Source organism: Sphaeramia orbicularis, chromosome 15 (assembly GCF_902148855.1).
Source record: "Sphaeramia orbicularis chromosome 15, fSphaOr1.1, whole genome shotgun sequence".
Taxonomy (NCBI): Eukaryota; Metazoa; Chordata; class Actinopteri; order Kurtiformes; family Apogonidae; genus Sphaeramia; species Sphaeramia orbicularis.
The window spans coordinates 30,733,161-30,747,836 of NC_043971.1; the positions used below are offsets into that span (position 1 = coordinate 30,733,161).

Genomic DNA, 14,676 nt, shown 5'->3' on the forward strand with positions numbered 1-14,676 from the left:
AATATTACAATGAAAATCACAATTGTGTTAGCAGTATATGCCTCATTTTAAGCATCAGTGAGCAACTGCAATAAAAGGCTGTCATACTTACTATACACAACCATTCACTTTGTTTGCTTTGCAGTTTCTTGTGGTTTGCCTTAACAATACATTCAAAACAGTGTGAAATACCACGGGGAATTACACAGTGTTTACTGAAAACACAGCTGAAGTTGCATGAGCAAGTTTCTAAAGTCTATACCACCACATTTGTCTGGAAGATGGATGGCCGTGTTGCTTAGATACTTTCTCAGACCTTCATTTTTTTTATTTTTGTTTTTTTTGTTTTTACCGCAGAAGCTCCTGAGACACTCTGGCCAAGACATTTTGATTGATGTAATACCTCAGTAGAGTTTTGCTAACGGCCAAAAGTCAGTTTATGTGCAGGTCACCACTGTGGATAAACGAATCATTCAAGTCTGATGGCACTGACGATGTATTGCTCCTTTCTTAATCCACCTTTACTTTAGGAAACTGGATGGTTTGAGTCAACAGAGAAATCTACCCTCTGCCCTTCTGCCAATGGAGACAGTGATGTGTAGTCTGCAGGATCTAATTCTTTATTTCCGGTCTCCCCCGGAGGAACTGGGTCATGAAGCGAAACAGAACAGCCTGACAGCCTTAAAGAATCGGCAAAATATGTTTAAAGAAGAGGTAAATCGAAGTGTGCAAATCAAGAGGTAATGAAACACTGCTAAGCTACCTCACATTTCAGATATTAGTCACCTTTAAATAAGCACCCTTTCTTCTCAGGGGGTGATAGACTTGGTGGTTGAATGTATTGACCGTCTGCATCAGCACAGTGATGCGTCTCACATTACCGAGGCTCCTCAGACTGAGACGGGAGAAGGCTGGCAAACAATCCTCCGCTCTTTCTATGAGCTACTCGGTTAGAATTAACATACATCTTTACACTAAAAATCTCATTATAGTGATTTTAACATCAGGACCTGGCCAAGCGAGTAATGGAGTGAGAAAGCACTGTGCAGCATAACTAATCATTTCATATCTGTCTTTAAAAAATAATTTAGCAGCAACTATAATAGCTCAAATTGCAGGTCTAAGCAAGTACTTTAATATGCCATTAAGGAATAATAACCAAATATTTAATAAAAACATGAATTTATCATCATTGACAAAGTAACAGAGTGAGGAAAAATATACAGCAGCTATTCAAGGTTTGGAAAAAATGGCAAAAAGTACTGTTCCTCAAGGAAAGTACAAATATTCAGCATACCACACTTTTCTTAATAAATGACAGTACATTATATCCAAAAATGAAACTGACATCATTTTCATTTTAGTTTAAAAGACATTAATTCATGGTAATAGAGTGAGAATCCAAAAAAGTAATGGAGTGAGGTGTTTGTTCAGTTTGATGCACCAGAAAATTAATCAAAGATTTTATTAAGATACTGATAAATTATCAGTCTTTGGTCACATATCTTTTATTATTATATTTAATACACATCTGTCAGCTGTTTTTTTTTTTAATAATAAATAACATTCAAAATCATTATAGTATTTGATTATTATGAAATATAAGATTAGACACAGGCATATAATTTGAATATATTTATTTACTCATTGCTATTTACATTTTGAATTGCTGCTGTATACATTCGTTTATAACCTTTACTTTTCTTAATTTACACTGTTCTCATATATTTTCTTATATATCCAGTTGTAATTCAGGTACAAATTAAATAAACACAGGTTTAGAAACTAGAGATATATGTCTTTCATGCTGAGTAATCAAAAATATTGTTTTAGAGAAAAAAGAAATTGACCCTGATGTTCACTTTCGCTTGGCCAGGCCCATCGGGGGTATCACGACATTTACAGTACTCTCACTCACAACTTTTTAAAACATTATTCTGCAATATTATATTATTTTTGTATTATGTTTGCCACAGTCCTTAAATATTTTTAAGCTCTATCACTTCATCACGTTTTCTTTTCCTTTTAGCTGCACTGATCATTGGAAACCGTGACAACTGTGCACATTTCTCAGCCTCTCTAGACTGGCTCATTGGTAAACTAGACCGACTGGAAGCCTCCTCTGGTTGGTTGGACTTATGGATTAATGATCATGATTAATAAGAGCGATTTGCTATTTTCTAAAAATTTAATTTTTAGTTCACATGAGTTGGTAAAATATTGTACATATACAATACTGTGCAAAAGTCTCCTGTAGGTTTGTTGTATTTACTGGGTTGAAATGAGGATATGTATTTTTTTTTTATCATTCTCTTCTCTTCAAAAAGAAAATTCAAGAAACATGTGTACAGCCTTAAAATACACACAAAAATTGAACTAAATTGGTTCTAAAGGTTAAAGTCAGTATTTAGGGTGACCTCTGTCCCCATGTGACATGTGTGAAATGAAACCTGGCATAAAACATCAGAAAATGAGTGCAATAAATTAAAGACATGTTAAGTGGTTACACTAAATATTACCTCTTTGGTTATAGAAGCAGTTTTTTTTTTCTCTGAAAAGTTTGTTTCTACTGCTGTACATACTTCCCATATATGAAGATTTTATTTTAACCCATGAAGACCCAAACAGCCACTGGCAACCAAAATCATCTACTGATGTAAAATGTAACTTCTGAACAATTAAAGCTATTAATACGTTGAAATAATTGGTGTATGCAGTTTGTTGTCTTTTCATGGTCATCAGATATGACCCATTTGGACGTTCAGAGGCTCCATAGTGAACGTGGAAACACTGTCATCTTCTACAACATTGATTCACCAGTAAAGCCATGGAGTTTGATCAATGACAGTGAATGGAGACACTTGTTTTTACATTGTGTTATTGATATCTTTACTGAAAAAGTCATATTTTCTTCAGTTTTCTCTGTTTCTAATACAACAACCCACAACTTTAAACTGAGCTTTTATGAATATCTACATAATCAGTAAATTAAATATAAAAAAAATGTCTGATTTTTACTGAAACCCCCCCCCACACACACACACATAAAATACAGAGGATGATATTATAATAAATGGTGATAAATCACTTCAGAAAGGTTAAATATAGAGAAAAAATAATTTAGGAAGAGCCACAAAAGTAGCACTGGGACTTTATGGGTTAATACAGAAACTAACAAATATATGTGGTCATTATAACAATGTTAAACACAGAAATCTAATGTTGGACTAAGACTTTTGCACAGTATTTCTATCTTCAATTGTAAGATGCTTCATTTTAACAGGTGTCTTCAAACAATAACCACATATTGTGCATCATTAAATAATTTCAGTTATGTATCATCTGCAGGAGTCCTGGAGGTTCTGCACTGTGTTCTTGTGGAAAGTCCTGAAGCACTTAATGTCATCAAAGAAGGGCACATACATTCTATCATTTCATTTTTAGACAAGCATGGATGCAACCACAAGGTAATGAATGCAAGGAAATTAACAATCATGTCCCCAAGTCTTCCTTTCTCAGTGGAGATGCAGGTTTGCATATTGCATGATTATGTGGCTGTGTGTGAATAGGTGAGTGATTGGGTTATTGGTATGAATATTTCAAACCCTGAACGTGAGACATTCCCGTTAGCAGTAGAATTACCTTTAGGTTGCCAAGGTTGTTGAAAGCCAAGTCACATACAATGTAAACTGAGAGGGGAAATATGTGGAAAAAACATACAAAGGGAAAAATAGTGATTATAGCAGATTTATTACAGCTGTAGGTCAATCAAAAAACAAATAAATGAATATAGTAGGAAAGAAAGATAACCAACAAAAAAGGCAGGGGAAATACAATAGACATATGGACTATAAACTGTAAAAAAAGTAAATAATGTGTGAAGAATGTAAGAAGAAAGATGGACAATCACACACACAAAGGCTTAATAGAATAAATATATAAAGTCATATTAAACACTTAAATATGCTTTTTTTTTTTTTTTTTTGGAAACAGATCTATGAATCACTGTGGTAATATAAAAATCCACAAATATGTAGAAGTGATTATAACCCAGCTCCTGTTTGCATCCATTTCATGAAAGAGTCAGACTTTTGGTACCATTTTAGCATTAACCATGACCAATAGTTTTGGCAGAGGTTAGACAAATATTGTTTCCATAGGCTTTGCTGCTTCAATGTTTCCCCCCCATGTGTTTCTGAGATACACTGAAGAACAACTGGAAGCATTTTACAGGTCCTCTTAAGCCTGATAAGATAAGACAAGATAAGATAAGATAAGATAAGATAAGATAAGATAAGATAAGATAAGATAAGATAAGATAAGAAAAAAATAAGGTAAGAAAAAAATTCATAATCATCACTTCATAATACAGCTTTTGTTTTTGCTCTTCGGCTCATTCAGTGACTTTTAGCTGTAGAGAAATAATAGATGTGCTGTTGGATCCGCATAGTGTTATCTTAGCAGTGCAAATTTTATCACTTTGGTCTTTTGTTGTATGAAATTATTCATGACATACACTGCTTTCTGACCCATTTAATGTTTTTTTGTTTGAGTTGTGGTGTTATCTGAAAATTGCTTTTATTGAGCTTTTAGCTGATGTTCTTCAGGTTATATGGATGTATAAGATGTGTATAATACTAGAAGCCTCATGTAGCATTACCATAGCAACACTTGTAAGGAACAGTGGCTGCTTGCAAAAACTGCAGTCAGTTTGGATCACTGTTTAAACCTTTGGCCATGGCTGTATGTCATGTTATCACTCCTAATCAGAAGTGCCTAGTCCACCTGTCCTTCAGTCAGATTCTGCCAAACCTCATATATCTCTAATCAGACTCAGACAGGGACTGCATTTTAATTCTTGTAAAACCTGATCGGTTAACACAGGGGTGTCAAACTCATTTCAGTTCAGGCGCCACATTCAGCCTAAAGTGACCTAAAGTGGGCCGGACCGGTCCGGTAATGGTACCATTAAAATGATATAAATAATAGGATAAGAAATGATAAATAATGTCAACTCCAAAGTTTTCTCTATGTTTTTGAGTGAAAAAAAGTAAAATTCCATTAGGAAAATGTTTATACCTACAAACTGTACTTGAACATAACATGAATAAATATGACCAACCTGAAAATATTTTAGAAAAAAAGTGCAATGTTAATAATATTATCCTAAGGTGATCATTTATACATGTGCATCACAACTTAAAGATTTAGTAACAGGCAGAATATTGCATAAAATTCCACATACTTCTCTCAAGACATTTCAGATTATTCATATTTGTTCAGGATATTCATATTTTTTTCTAAAAGGATAGTCTGTGAATACAACTTTTTTTTTTTAATTTTACTTTTTTTTAAATACTAAAACAAAGAGGAAAATGTGCAGTTTTCATTATTTATAGGTTATTATGATAATATTTTACTAGTCTGATCCACTTTAGATTGAACTGACCTAAAATGATTTTTAACTTCCTTGATTATTGATATCTTCAGTGTAATTTTTGTATTTCACAAATTCATCCCAGAGGCCAGATTGGACCCTTTGGTGGGCCGGATTTGGCCCTCGGGCCGCATGTTTGACCTGTGGGTTAACATGTTTGTTGGTCTGAATCTGAAACAACCAATTAAAACACTAAAATGACACAAGAGGATATGGAATTGCTGTTTTTGTCACTGAACCTGCTTTAGTTCCCTGTAGGAAAAGAAAAAGCAGCAAAAAAGATATTGCAAATATGTCATACATGTAAATGGATATTACTTTATTTTAGGCAAGCATGATGGTGATTAAAACCAGAAAAGAAATGCAGAGTAATCCTTTCAGAGCATCATGTAGTTCTGGATAAGTGTCTTGTGATTGTCTGTTATACGGATGTCCCTGAACTACTCTTCCCTCACGTCACGTGAAGTGATTAGTGTCTGAATATCCGCACACCTGGATGCATTTATTTATCTATATTTGTCAAATTTATTATTTTTTATTTATTTATTTATTTTTTTTACTATTATTTGTATATTATGCTTTGTATTTTTAAATCTATGCATTATTTTCTTAAACTTATATGCTGAAATGCTTTTTTCCTTTTGACATCTTGTTGTTTGTTTAAATTTTTGTACTATATACTCAAACGTTGTTAATAAAAAAAAAAAAATAAATAAAAAATCCCCACACCTGGATATTCACCCACAATCACCTTCATCGCAGCTGTTTTCAGAATCCTGCAGTGGCTGCACTTAGAATCTGAAGGGGGGTAAAGTTATGGAGAAATTACAACAGTAACTATATTGTGCCCCTGCGTGTGTCTTGAGTAGCTCGGCAGATAAACAGTTTCCCAGGAAAAGCCGGACGTCGAAATTCTCTTCAAAGCTTTACGTAAGACTCACTGCAAAACTGCAAAACATACACACAGTATATCTCAGTTATGTTCGTTGCTTTAGTACATTTACATGGCATTATGCACTAAATAAATAGAAACTAAATCGCTAGCTCGAGGCTAACTTGAATAGGTAATTTCATATACATGCTAACGATTAGCACTTTCAAATTAGCTTGAGATTTACAACGTCCTGACCCAACAACAAAGGTTTACAGCAAAAAATAACTTTGGTATACATTGTACAACAACTGACTGTAAAACTCCTCACAGCCAAACATTTTCCTGGCCATATAAACAGAGAGAGAGAAATGTGTCTATTTAGTTTGTTTTTAAGTCTGAACTGTACTGGAAAAAATTAATAATAAGGTCCAATATATATTCTTAGGGAAAAAGTCAGAATTCTGAGATTTAAATCGGCTAAAATTTGCTTAGAGGTCTTGTTTATGTCTTTGTGCATAAGAAATCAACATAAGTGAATCCCCAAAGGAACTTTGTGTTGGCAAATGCAAGTTACGCAAATTTACAGGATTTCAGTTCTGTTGCAACATGTTGATGGTTATATGAACTATGTTTTCAGCTCAAAAATGTCCAATTTCATCACAATTAATGCTATATTTTCATGTCACAAATGGCCAAGTTATATTTGAACTGAATTTACCTGAAAAACAAATATTCTGTTCTTTTAGATTCCCCAGTTTTTCTTACAAGATTATATACTACATATCACATGTTTTATTTTTACAGGTTGCAATATGGAGTATAGTGCTGATCCATCCTGTTTATGTTACACCAATACATACATTAAGAATGTCACATGTCACTTTTTAAATCAACAGTTTTCTAATAATAGGCATTTTATAAAGAAATAACAATTCTATATTGTTATTTACTCTTTAGTATGATGATAAACTATACAATAAATAATTGTGATACTAGTTTTTGCACAGCGATCATTTGTGGAAATGGTGACATGGCTGCTGAGCATCAGTATGATGGGATCTGTAACAACCATTTCACATCCGTCCACTGCCACATTTTATGTTTTTGTGTCAGCTGTTATTGTTTTAGATCCACAGTACTGACATTTATGAATAAAAGGATAATTAGCAATAATAAGTATATAAGTTTATTACTAATAAATTACTGGTACTGACCAGATCATCATGGGTAATGTCATGTCTGTCCACTGTCACGTCTGTCCACCAGCAAAAGTTTTCACATACACGTGCTATTCAAAATTCAATATTTCAGAAAATATAGTTTCCACTGTCAAATAATCTTGATTTTTTTCCCCAGTGGCCCTAATCCTCTCCTGTAGAACTGACTACGGGAACACCGAAAGTACAAAACGTATGCTATTGCAACTAATTTTGTCCACCAGAGGGCTCCCTTTGCTGGATATACTGTATGAACAGATTTTAATAGTTAAATCTGGAAAAGCTAAATTGTAGATTATATAAGTAGCAGACAGACATTAAGCTTAATTGAAGGCATGTGTGGCCAGTCAGGGTGATGTGCTTGTTGAGTTTTTGCTGGCTGATACATTGACTGCTTGTGTCCCAGGTGCTGGAGGTTCTGAGTTCTCTGTGTGTGTGCCATGGTGTGGTGGTGCGGTCCAATCAAAACCTCATCTGTGACAACCTTCTGCCAAATAGAGACTGGCTGCTTCAAACACGTCTGGTTAATCAGGTTATCAGGTACAATTGAGAGTTTTCCCTCAAACTGAAACTCCTCTGTTCTGTCTTGTTCTGTTTTTCTAAACCAGCCTTTTTTCAAATGTTTGTACTTGTTAATTTCTATCTACACACACATTTATAACGGAATGTAAAATTAAATAAATACATGTTTGTAAAAGTAAATTAAAATGTGAACTGTGACTTATTATTGGATAACAGAACAAGACTTTTTTAATTGTGTGTTTTGCTTGATATGTATCCTCTAATATTCTCACATCACTGCTTTCATTTCCTCTTGGAGAACTGCTGGATGGAAATAGTCCTATTTTGGTCATATTCTTGCACACTGGGAGCTTTTAGTGTCCATGAATTTTCTTTCTTCCTTCACACAAGAAATACTTGACATCTCTTTCTTTAGTTGACTGATAAATTATTTGTTTCCTCTGTGATAGGATAATCCATGGGAATCCCATACACACTTTGATCCCATTAATTTACTGTATTTTAACATTTGTGTCCACCATGTCACTCTTTCATTTTTCATTTTCATTTTATTTTTTTCATTCCATCTGCCTTGTATTTTTCAGCAGCTGTCTCCTTAGCACACATAGTCCTTTTAATCCTTTCCTCTATCAGCAGTTCCTTTTATTCCTCAGGCTTTATAACTTATTCAATTCCATATTCCTCACACCTCTTCAATCTATTTTTCATCTGTTTTCGGTTTCTTCTAAATCATTTTGCAGTGTACAGCTTGTACTATTTGTTCTGCTAAATGTTTTATTTGCTTTAATTTTAATTTTCTTAATCAATGCAAGTTTCTTTTCCATCTTGTCCTCATCAGCAACCACTGTTTTTTGTTTTTTTTCTTTTAGATGCTTTGTCTTTTTGTTTTTTGTGTCCATTCTCAATAATGTTTTTTATCTCATTCATCATCTTCGCCCAGTTAATCTTTTTTTATCTGTGGCCTCTTTTATTCTCTTGCTTCATTTCCTCTCTTCTCCGCTGTCATGGGGTCAGTGCTTCCAGGTAAACTGGCCTTAAATAAACTGTTTTTGTCTGTGTTCTTTCCTGTCCCTCCACTGTAGCATGAGGCCCAACATCTTCCTATCTATGGGTGAAGAATCAGCACAGCATCGAAAGTGGTACTACGAGCTAGCTGTGGATCACGTTGACCCCTTTCTTACTTCTGAACCCACCCACCTGCGCATCGGCTGGGCTTATGCTGACAGCTACCAGCCCAGGCCCACCGGGGGGGAGGGCTGGGGTTGCAACGGGGTGGGAGATGACCTCTGCTCCTATGGCTTTGATGGACTTCACCTCTGGTCAGGTGAAGATAAAACATGTTTAATGATCGTTTTGCACAAATATATGCAGTCACTGAGTCATAATTTATCTTTGAACTAGCACTAAATCTAAAAAATATCATGTCATTAAATCTGTACCTGTATGATCCTTAGTATCACTATTAAAATCAAGTCAAGGCAAATATAAAAGCACAAAATGTGTGATGAACTGTTCTACAGTGCTATTATGCTGTTTCATTCAGCTACTCACTGGTACAGAAGTATAATTTAATGAGTGAAACACAGTAGCTGAGGGTGAGCACTTGACAGTGTTTGCCAATATTTTATGCTGTGGTTGTGCAAAGAGTCACTGAGGTAAATCTGTTTGCTCTTTAGTGCTGCACAAAGGACATGAAGAATATTGATGAGAGAGGTTGTAATGAGTGCAGCAGCAGCAGCATTAACAGCCTGGCCATGAAACAAAGAGACATCTTAAAGTGAATGAAAAACTGCTTAAATCAGCAATCTCAATGCAACAAGTGCTTCTGAAATATCTCACAAAAAGGGATTTTTGTTAATATGCAAACATTACCCTGTTATTTCCAATATTATGATATTCTTAATTTGGCAGGTGTCATAAACCATATACCGTATATGGACAAAAGTGTTGAGACACATTAAATTCATGTGTTTCATTTCTGACAGGTGGCTGGGAAACTCAACGATAATGACGAATGTCTTAATATAATTTTATTGTGATGAACATCATTGTAGTAAATGTTTTAATTTTGTTTTTAGGGTTTTAGGATTAGGGTTAATGTTGTTTCAGATTGTCATTTATGCTTACAAAATGCATCAGAGTTTTGCTTAGTAATAAATGAATGAATGAATTAATGTTTTTTTTGGGGGGGGGGGGTAACAAACACATACATATAAAGAACATACAATAAGTAACTGAAAAAGGAAGAAGCTGAAGCCAGAGACTTATTTGCACTTCTCCTACTCCCATCTTTTGAATTACCTGAAATTGCAATAAATAAAACATTAACACAAATTAATCTACATTCAATTTCTTAAATCACTTAGGGATCACTGATTTAATGAGTAATGATTTTAAACGGTGTAACTCTAGCTTTCTGAAGTATTTGTCCCATTTTCACACCAAGTAATTATTTTTAAACATAAGTAACTGTCTGGTCTCTTCAACTTTACCTACACATTTGAATGTTTTTTATCATGATTTTTCAAGTCGAGATGAATGGGAAGCCCCTCAAGCTGTAGGAGTGATGTGTTCCAGTATTTTTGTCCATATTGTGTGTTCAATTTGGAAACTATGAATTAGGCGATTTTCTGAATTGAGCATTTTTCGTTGTAATGAGGATTCTTTGTGAATGCAAACAACACATTTGGATTGGGCCTCTCATTTACAGACACGTCCAATTTTATATACAGCAAATCACTCATTTTCAGTCATCGACTGAAACTTTCCATCTATAGAACAAGAATCTAAACATGGATGACTTTAAAATCAAATTGCGTTTGGATCTCAGGTTCTGTCGGACGCAGAGTGAGCTCCCCTTTTCCTCACTTGCTAAGAGATGATGATGTTGTCAGCTGCTGCCTCGACGTCAGTGCTTCCTGTATTTCCTTCCGGCTCAACGGTCTACCTGTGCAGGGCATGTTGGAGAACTTTAATACTGATGGGCTCCTGTATCCTGTGGTCAGCTTCTCTGCTGGAATCAAGTCAGTGGTGATGTGCTCATGCTCTTTTGGCATTTAAACTGATTCAAGACACTGTATAATATAGAGATTATTCTTAGTTGCTTCTTTACACAATGCCTATTAACCAAATTAAAGCAAAACATTACCTCTTTTGACTGAATACTGCTATAAACAACAATAAAAAACGCTTTCTTTTTGGAAACTAGGGTTCGTTTTCTGTTTGGGGGAAGGCATGGAGAATTTCGGTTCCTGCCTCCACCCGGATTTGCACCATGTTCTGAAGCTCTGCTCCCTCGAGTCAAGTTGAAGGTGGAGCCATGTCAGAGATGCATCTTGGATTGTGGAGATGAGAAACAAGACCTCATCGGACCCCTGGTACCACTCATACCCGTTACCTTCACTCCTTCACCAGTCGACATCAGCAAGGTGAAAACTAGATACAGTTCTATAAAAAATAAATTGATAATAGGAGAGAAATATGTTGCGAAGTTTAGCTTTCTTACTTTACTGTTGTTATAGGTAGTACTGCCCCTGCAGCTTGAGAATATTCGAGAAAAAATGGCTGAAAATATCCATGAACTCTGGGTAATGGAGAAGATAGATGTTGGATGGACGCATGGACCTGTAAGAGAAACACTTTACCACTCCATATCACTCATATTATGACCTTTTAAAAGCTTTTCATCTGAGTGCGTATATCAGTTTATGGAACTTCAGTTAGTTTGTTTGCAGTATGAAAAATATAAGCTTTTGTTGCACAGGTGAGAGATGAAATTAAAAAGCATGATCCCTGTCTGGTTGACTTCTGCAAGCTGCCAGAACACGAGAGGAACCAGAACCTTCAGATCGCTGAGGACACTCTTAGGTTAGTTTTGTTTGATCCAAAACATCTCAGTGAACTTTACTTTGAAGTGAAAGCACAACACCAGACAAAAACAGATGTAAAAACTAACCTCCATGTCATTATTTTTGCAAGTAATAATCACTATTTCACTAGTAAGGAATATGTGTTTTCCGTTTTTTTTTTTTTTTCTTGTTCAATAAATGCTTCTGTCGGTGTTTTTTCACTGGAGGACTCTTCTTTCCCTTGGTTTCCACATTGCTTTGACTGATGATCGTGCTGAGGAAAGAGTCAAATACATGAGGCTTTCCACTAAGTATGTCATATTTCTATGTTGTACGCATTGCAAAATGACATTTCTATTGTCACAACTTATGAGTTGTCACATATAAAAAATCACATCAAAAAATGTCTCAGGGCAGCTTATGACTGATGGTGTTTTTCACAAATACTCTAAAAGCCAAAAACCTCTGCATCAAAACCAATTATTCTCTTCTTCAGGTTTGAGCTGCCTAGTGGTTACAGGCCTGCTCCGCTTGACTTGAGCCATGTTTTACTGAGCTCGGCATTGGAGGAGGTGGTCAACTTGCTGGCAGAGAATGATCACAACGTTTGGGCCAGAGAGCGTATCAAGCAGGGATGGACCTATGGAGCCCAGCAGGTTGTAGCATGTATTCTAATGCTTGAATTTGTTTTTAGTAAGAGATGCACTCATTTTTCTATATCGGCCATTAACAATGCTAATGTGGCAATTTGGCAATAGCTGAAGCTTATAGTGATGTTAGTTCTCTTTCTTTATTTGGTTTATGCTGTTATTTATTTCCCAGTTTGCGCTAGGGAACAAATGAATCTTCATTATAAAAAGTTAGCAATAATCTTTCTATGCGTTCCTCCCCATATGTTGGGATGAGCAAAAAGTTCAATCATCAGAATTTATGAAACAACCTATTAAAGCTGCAGGTGCTGAGATGATGGGGGTGGGGGTGGGGTGCAAGAATGTTAGTCATCACCTTCTTTCTGCACCTCTCTGACCTTAGTCCAAATCAGAAAACTAAATATAAAGATAAATATAAAGATAGATAATATAAAGATTGACTCACATCCATGCCACATCTGACAGAATCTGATCAATGGTAATTACAGCTGTCAGTCATTTATTTAACCCTCTTACCTATCTGGAAACACCTGTAATCAGTCAAAACTATGGTATCACTGGGTGGATTTTTTCAATTTTACCAAATTTTTTTAAAAACATAGGCAAGGAGTAGATGTAGAATTCTCATGTCCTCCCAGATCCCCTGAATTACAGTATGCTGAAAGATAAGTTTTGCCCAGTGATGCTAAAAAACTATTAAACACTGTGGTGTTAATATAATGTAACACAAGACAAACATTGGTTGCTACTATTGGTGAAACACTGACGCGACATAGATGATAAATATAGAATTTATGGAATAACGATGACTGCTCTTGGAAAACGTTTGGCTGATATATCTGTGCACCCTTAGTTTTTAGTTACTGTATTAATTTCAAACTAGTGGCACATCAAGAGGTACTTTTAGATGAAATAGGGACTCATTAAAGAGAAATGAGAATAAGAAGAGGCGTGCATGTGGACAACACTAGTAATTGCATTGTTGTTTGCTTTATTGATTTTATTGTTGAGCTTTCCTCTGTTATTATTGTTAAGAACTGTGAAGCACTTTGGAATTGCTGTTGTGAAAAGTATAAATAAATAAAGTTTACTTTCTTGACTTTCTTTGACACTTGCCAGTTCTTAACTCTGTGCATCTAAATTTTCAGGATGTGAAAGCCAAGCGTAGCCCACACCTTGTGCCCTACAGCCTTCTCGATGAAAGGAGTCGGAGAGCGGGCAGAGCGGGCGTCAGGGATGCTGTGTGTACCTTGCTGACCTACGGCTACAGCCTAGAGCCCTTCAACCAGGAATGGAGTATGTCCGAAAAAACGGCTATTACTCTTATCAGCCATACCTTATTTCATTAGGTTTTATAGTGTGAAGCATAGCTCAGTGCATGTAAGTCCACATAAGGTTATTGTAGGTAGTGTATTAGTTGCACCTTTTGCACAGATGACTACAGTGAATTTTGCAAGAATATATTACAACAGTGTTCATCGTCCAATGGGAAATTGAATGCTAACCAGATTTTATTTATCTTTTCTGCCTTTTCCTGGATGTGCAGCCCCATTATCAAAGCCATGTCTCTTTTCTGCTGAGCGATGCCGGGTGTTCAGACCAGATAAGTCGTACGCTGTGACCGTGGGCAAGTGGTACTTTGAATGTGAAATAGTGACAGCCGGCAAAATGAGAGTGGGCTGGGCTCGGCCCTGCTGTACTCCAGACAGAGAGTTAGGCTCAGATGACCAGGCGTATGTCTTCGATGGATCTGAGGTGAGTTAGTTGCATTTCACAGGGGCTAGCGATGTGGTTAAAACAGAATGAAACCTAAATAACACACTGTGATGTTTTAAAACCCTTAAGTGGAAAGAAACATGTTACAATGCCTAAGTGCTAAATTTGCATGATTATCAAGGTGGTGTACGGTGTAACTACTTTAATTCGCAAACTTGTGTAATTTTGGGATTTACGGATAGTGTTTTTTTGTAAAAACACATACAGCCCACAGCCTTGTTTAACTCCACCTTATAACCACATAGTTATAATCACACACAACTATATTTCTGCACATTTACTATGTAAATTTCTATAATAATCATATTGATAATATATTGTACAGATTGCTTTTCTAATAAATAAATAAATAGACAAATATATATATAGTTGT

General features: G+C 35.5%; 1 protein-coding gene across 1 annotated transcript in view; it reads left to right on the forward strand.

The window, feature by feature from the left end:
- The window catches only part of ryr2b (ryanodine receptor 2b (cardiac)), a 90,697-nt gene that overhangs the window by 16,165 nt on the left and 59,856 nt on the right, over window positions 1-14,676 (forward strand). Inside the window, exons 13-26 of the mRNA XM_030156652.1 lie at window positions 537-693; window positions 793-928; window positions 2,009-2,104; window positions 3,328-3,446; window positions 7,914-8,047; window positions 9,112-9,353; window positions 10,860-11,052; window positions 11,238-11,457; window positions 11,551-11,655; window positions 11,793-11,896; window positions 12,105-12,188; window positions 12,374-12,533; window positions 13,676-13,823; window positions 14,074-14,282. Of these exons, the coding sequence (XP_030012512.1) occupies window positions 537-693; window positions 793-928; window positions 2,009-2,104; window positions 3,328-3,446; window positions 7,914-8,047; window positions 9,112-9,353; window positions 10,860-11,052; window positions 11,238-11,457; window positions 11,551-11,655; window positions 11,793-11,896; window positions 12,105-12,188; window positions 12,374-12,533; window positions 13,676-13,823; window positions 14,074-14,282 (2,107 nt within the window). The remainder of the gene's footprint in view (window positions 1-536; window positions 694-792; window positions 929-2,008; window positions 2,105-3,327; window positions 3,447-7,913; window positions 8,048-9,111; window positions 9,354-10,859; window positions 11,053-11,237; window positions 11,458-11,550; window positions 11,656-11,792; window positions 11,897-12,104; window positions 12,189-12,373; window positions 12,534-13,675; window positions 13,824-14,073; window positions 14,283-14,676) is intronic.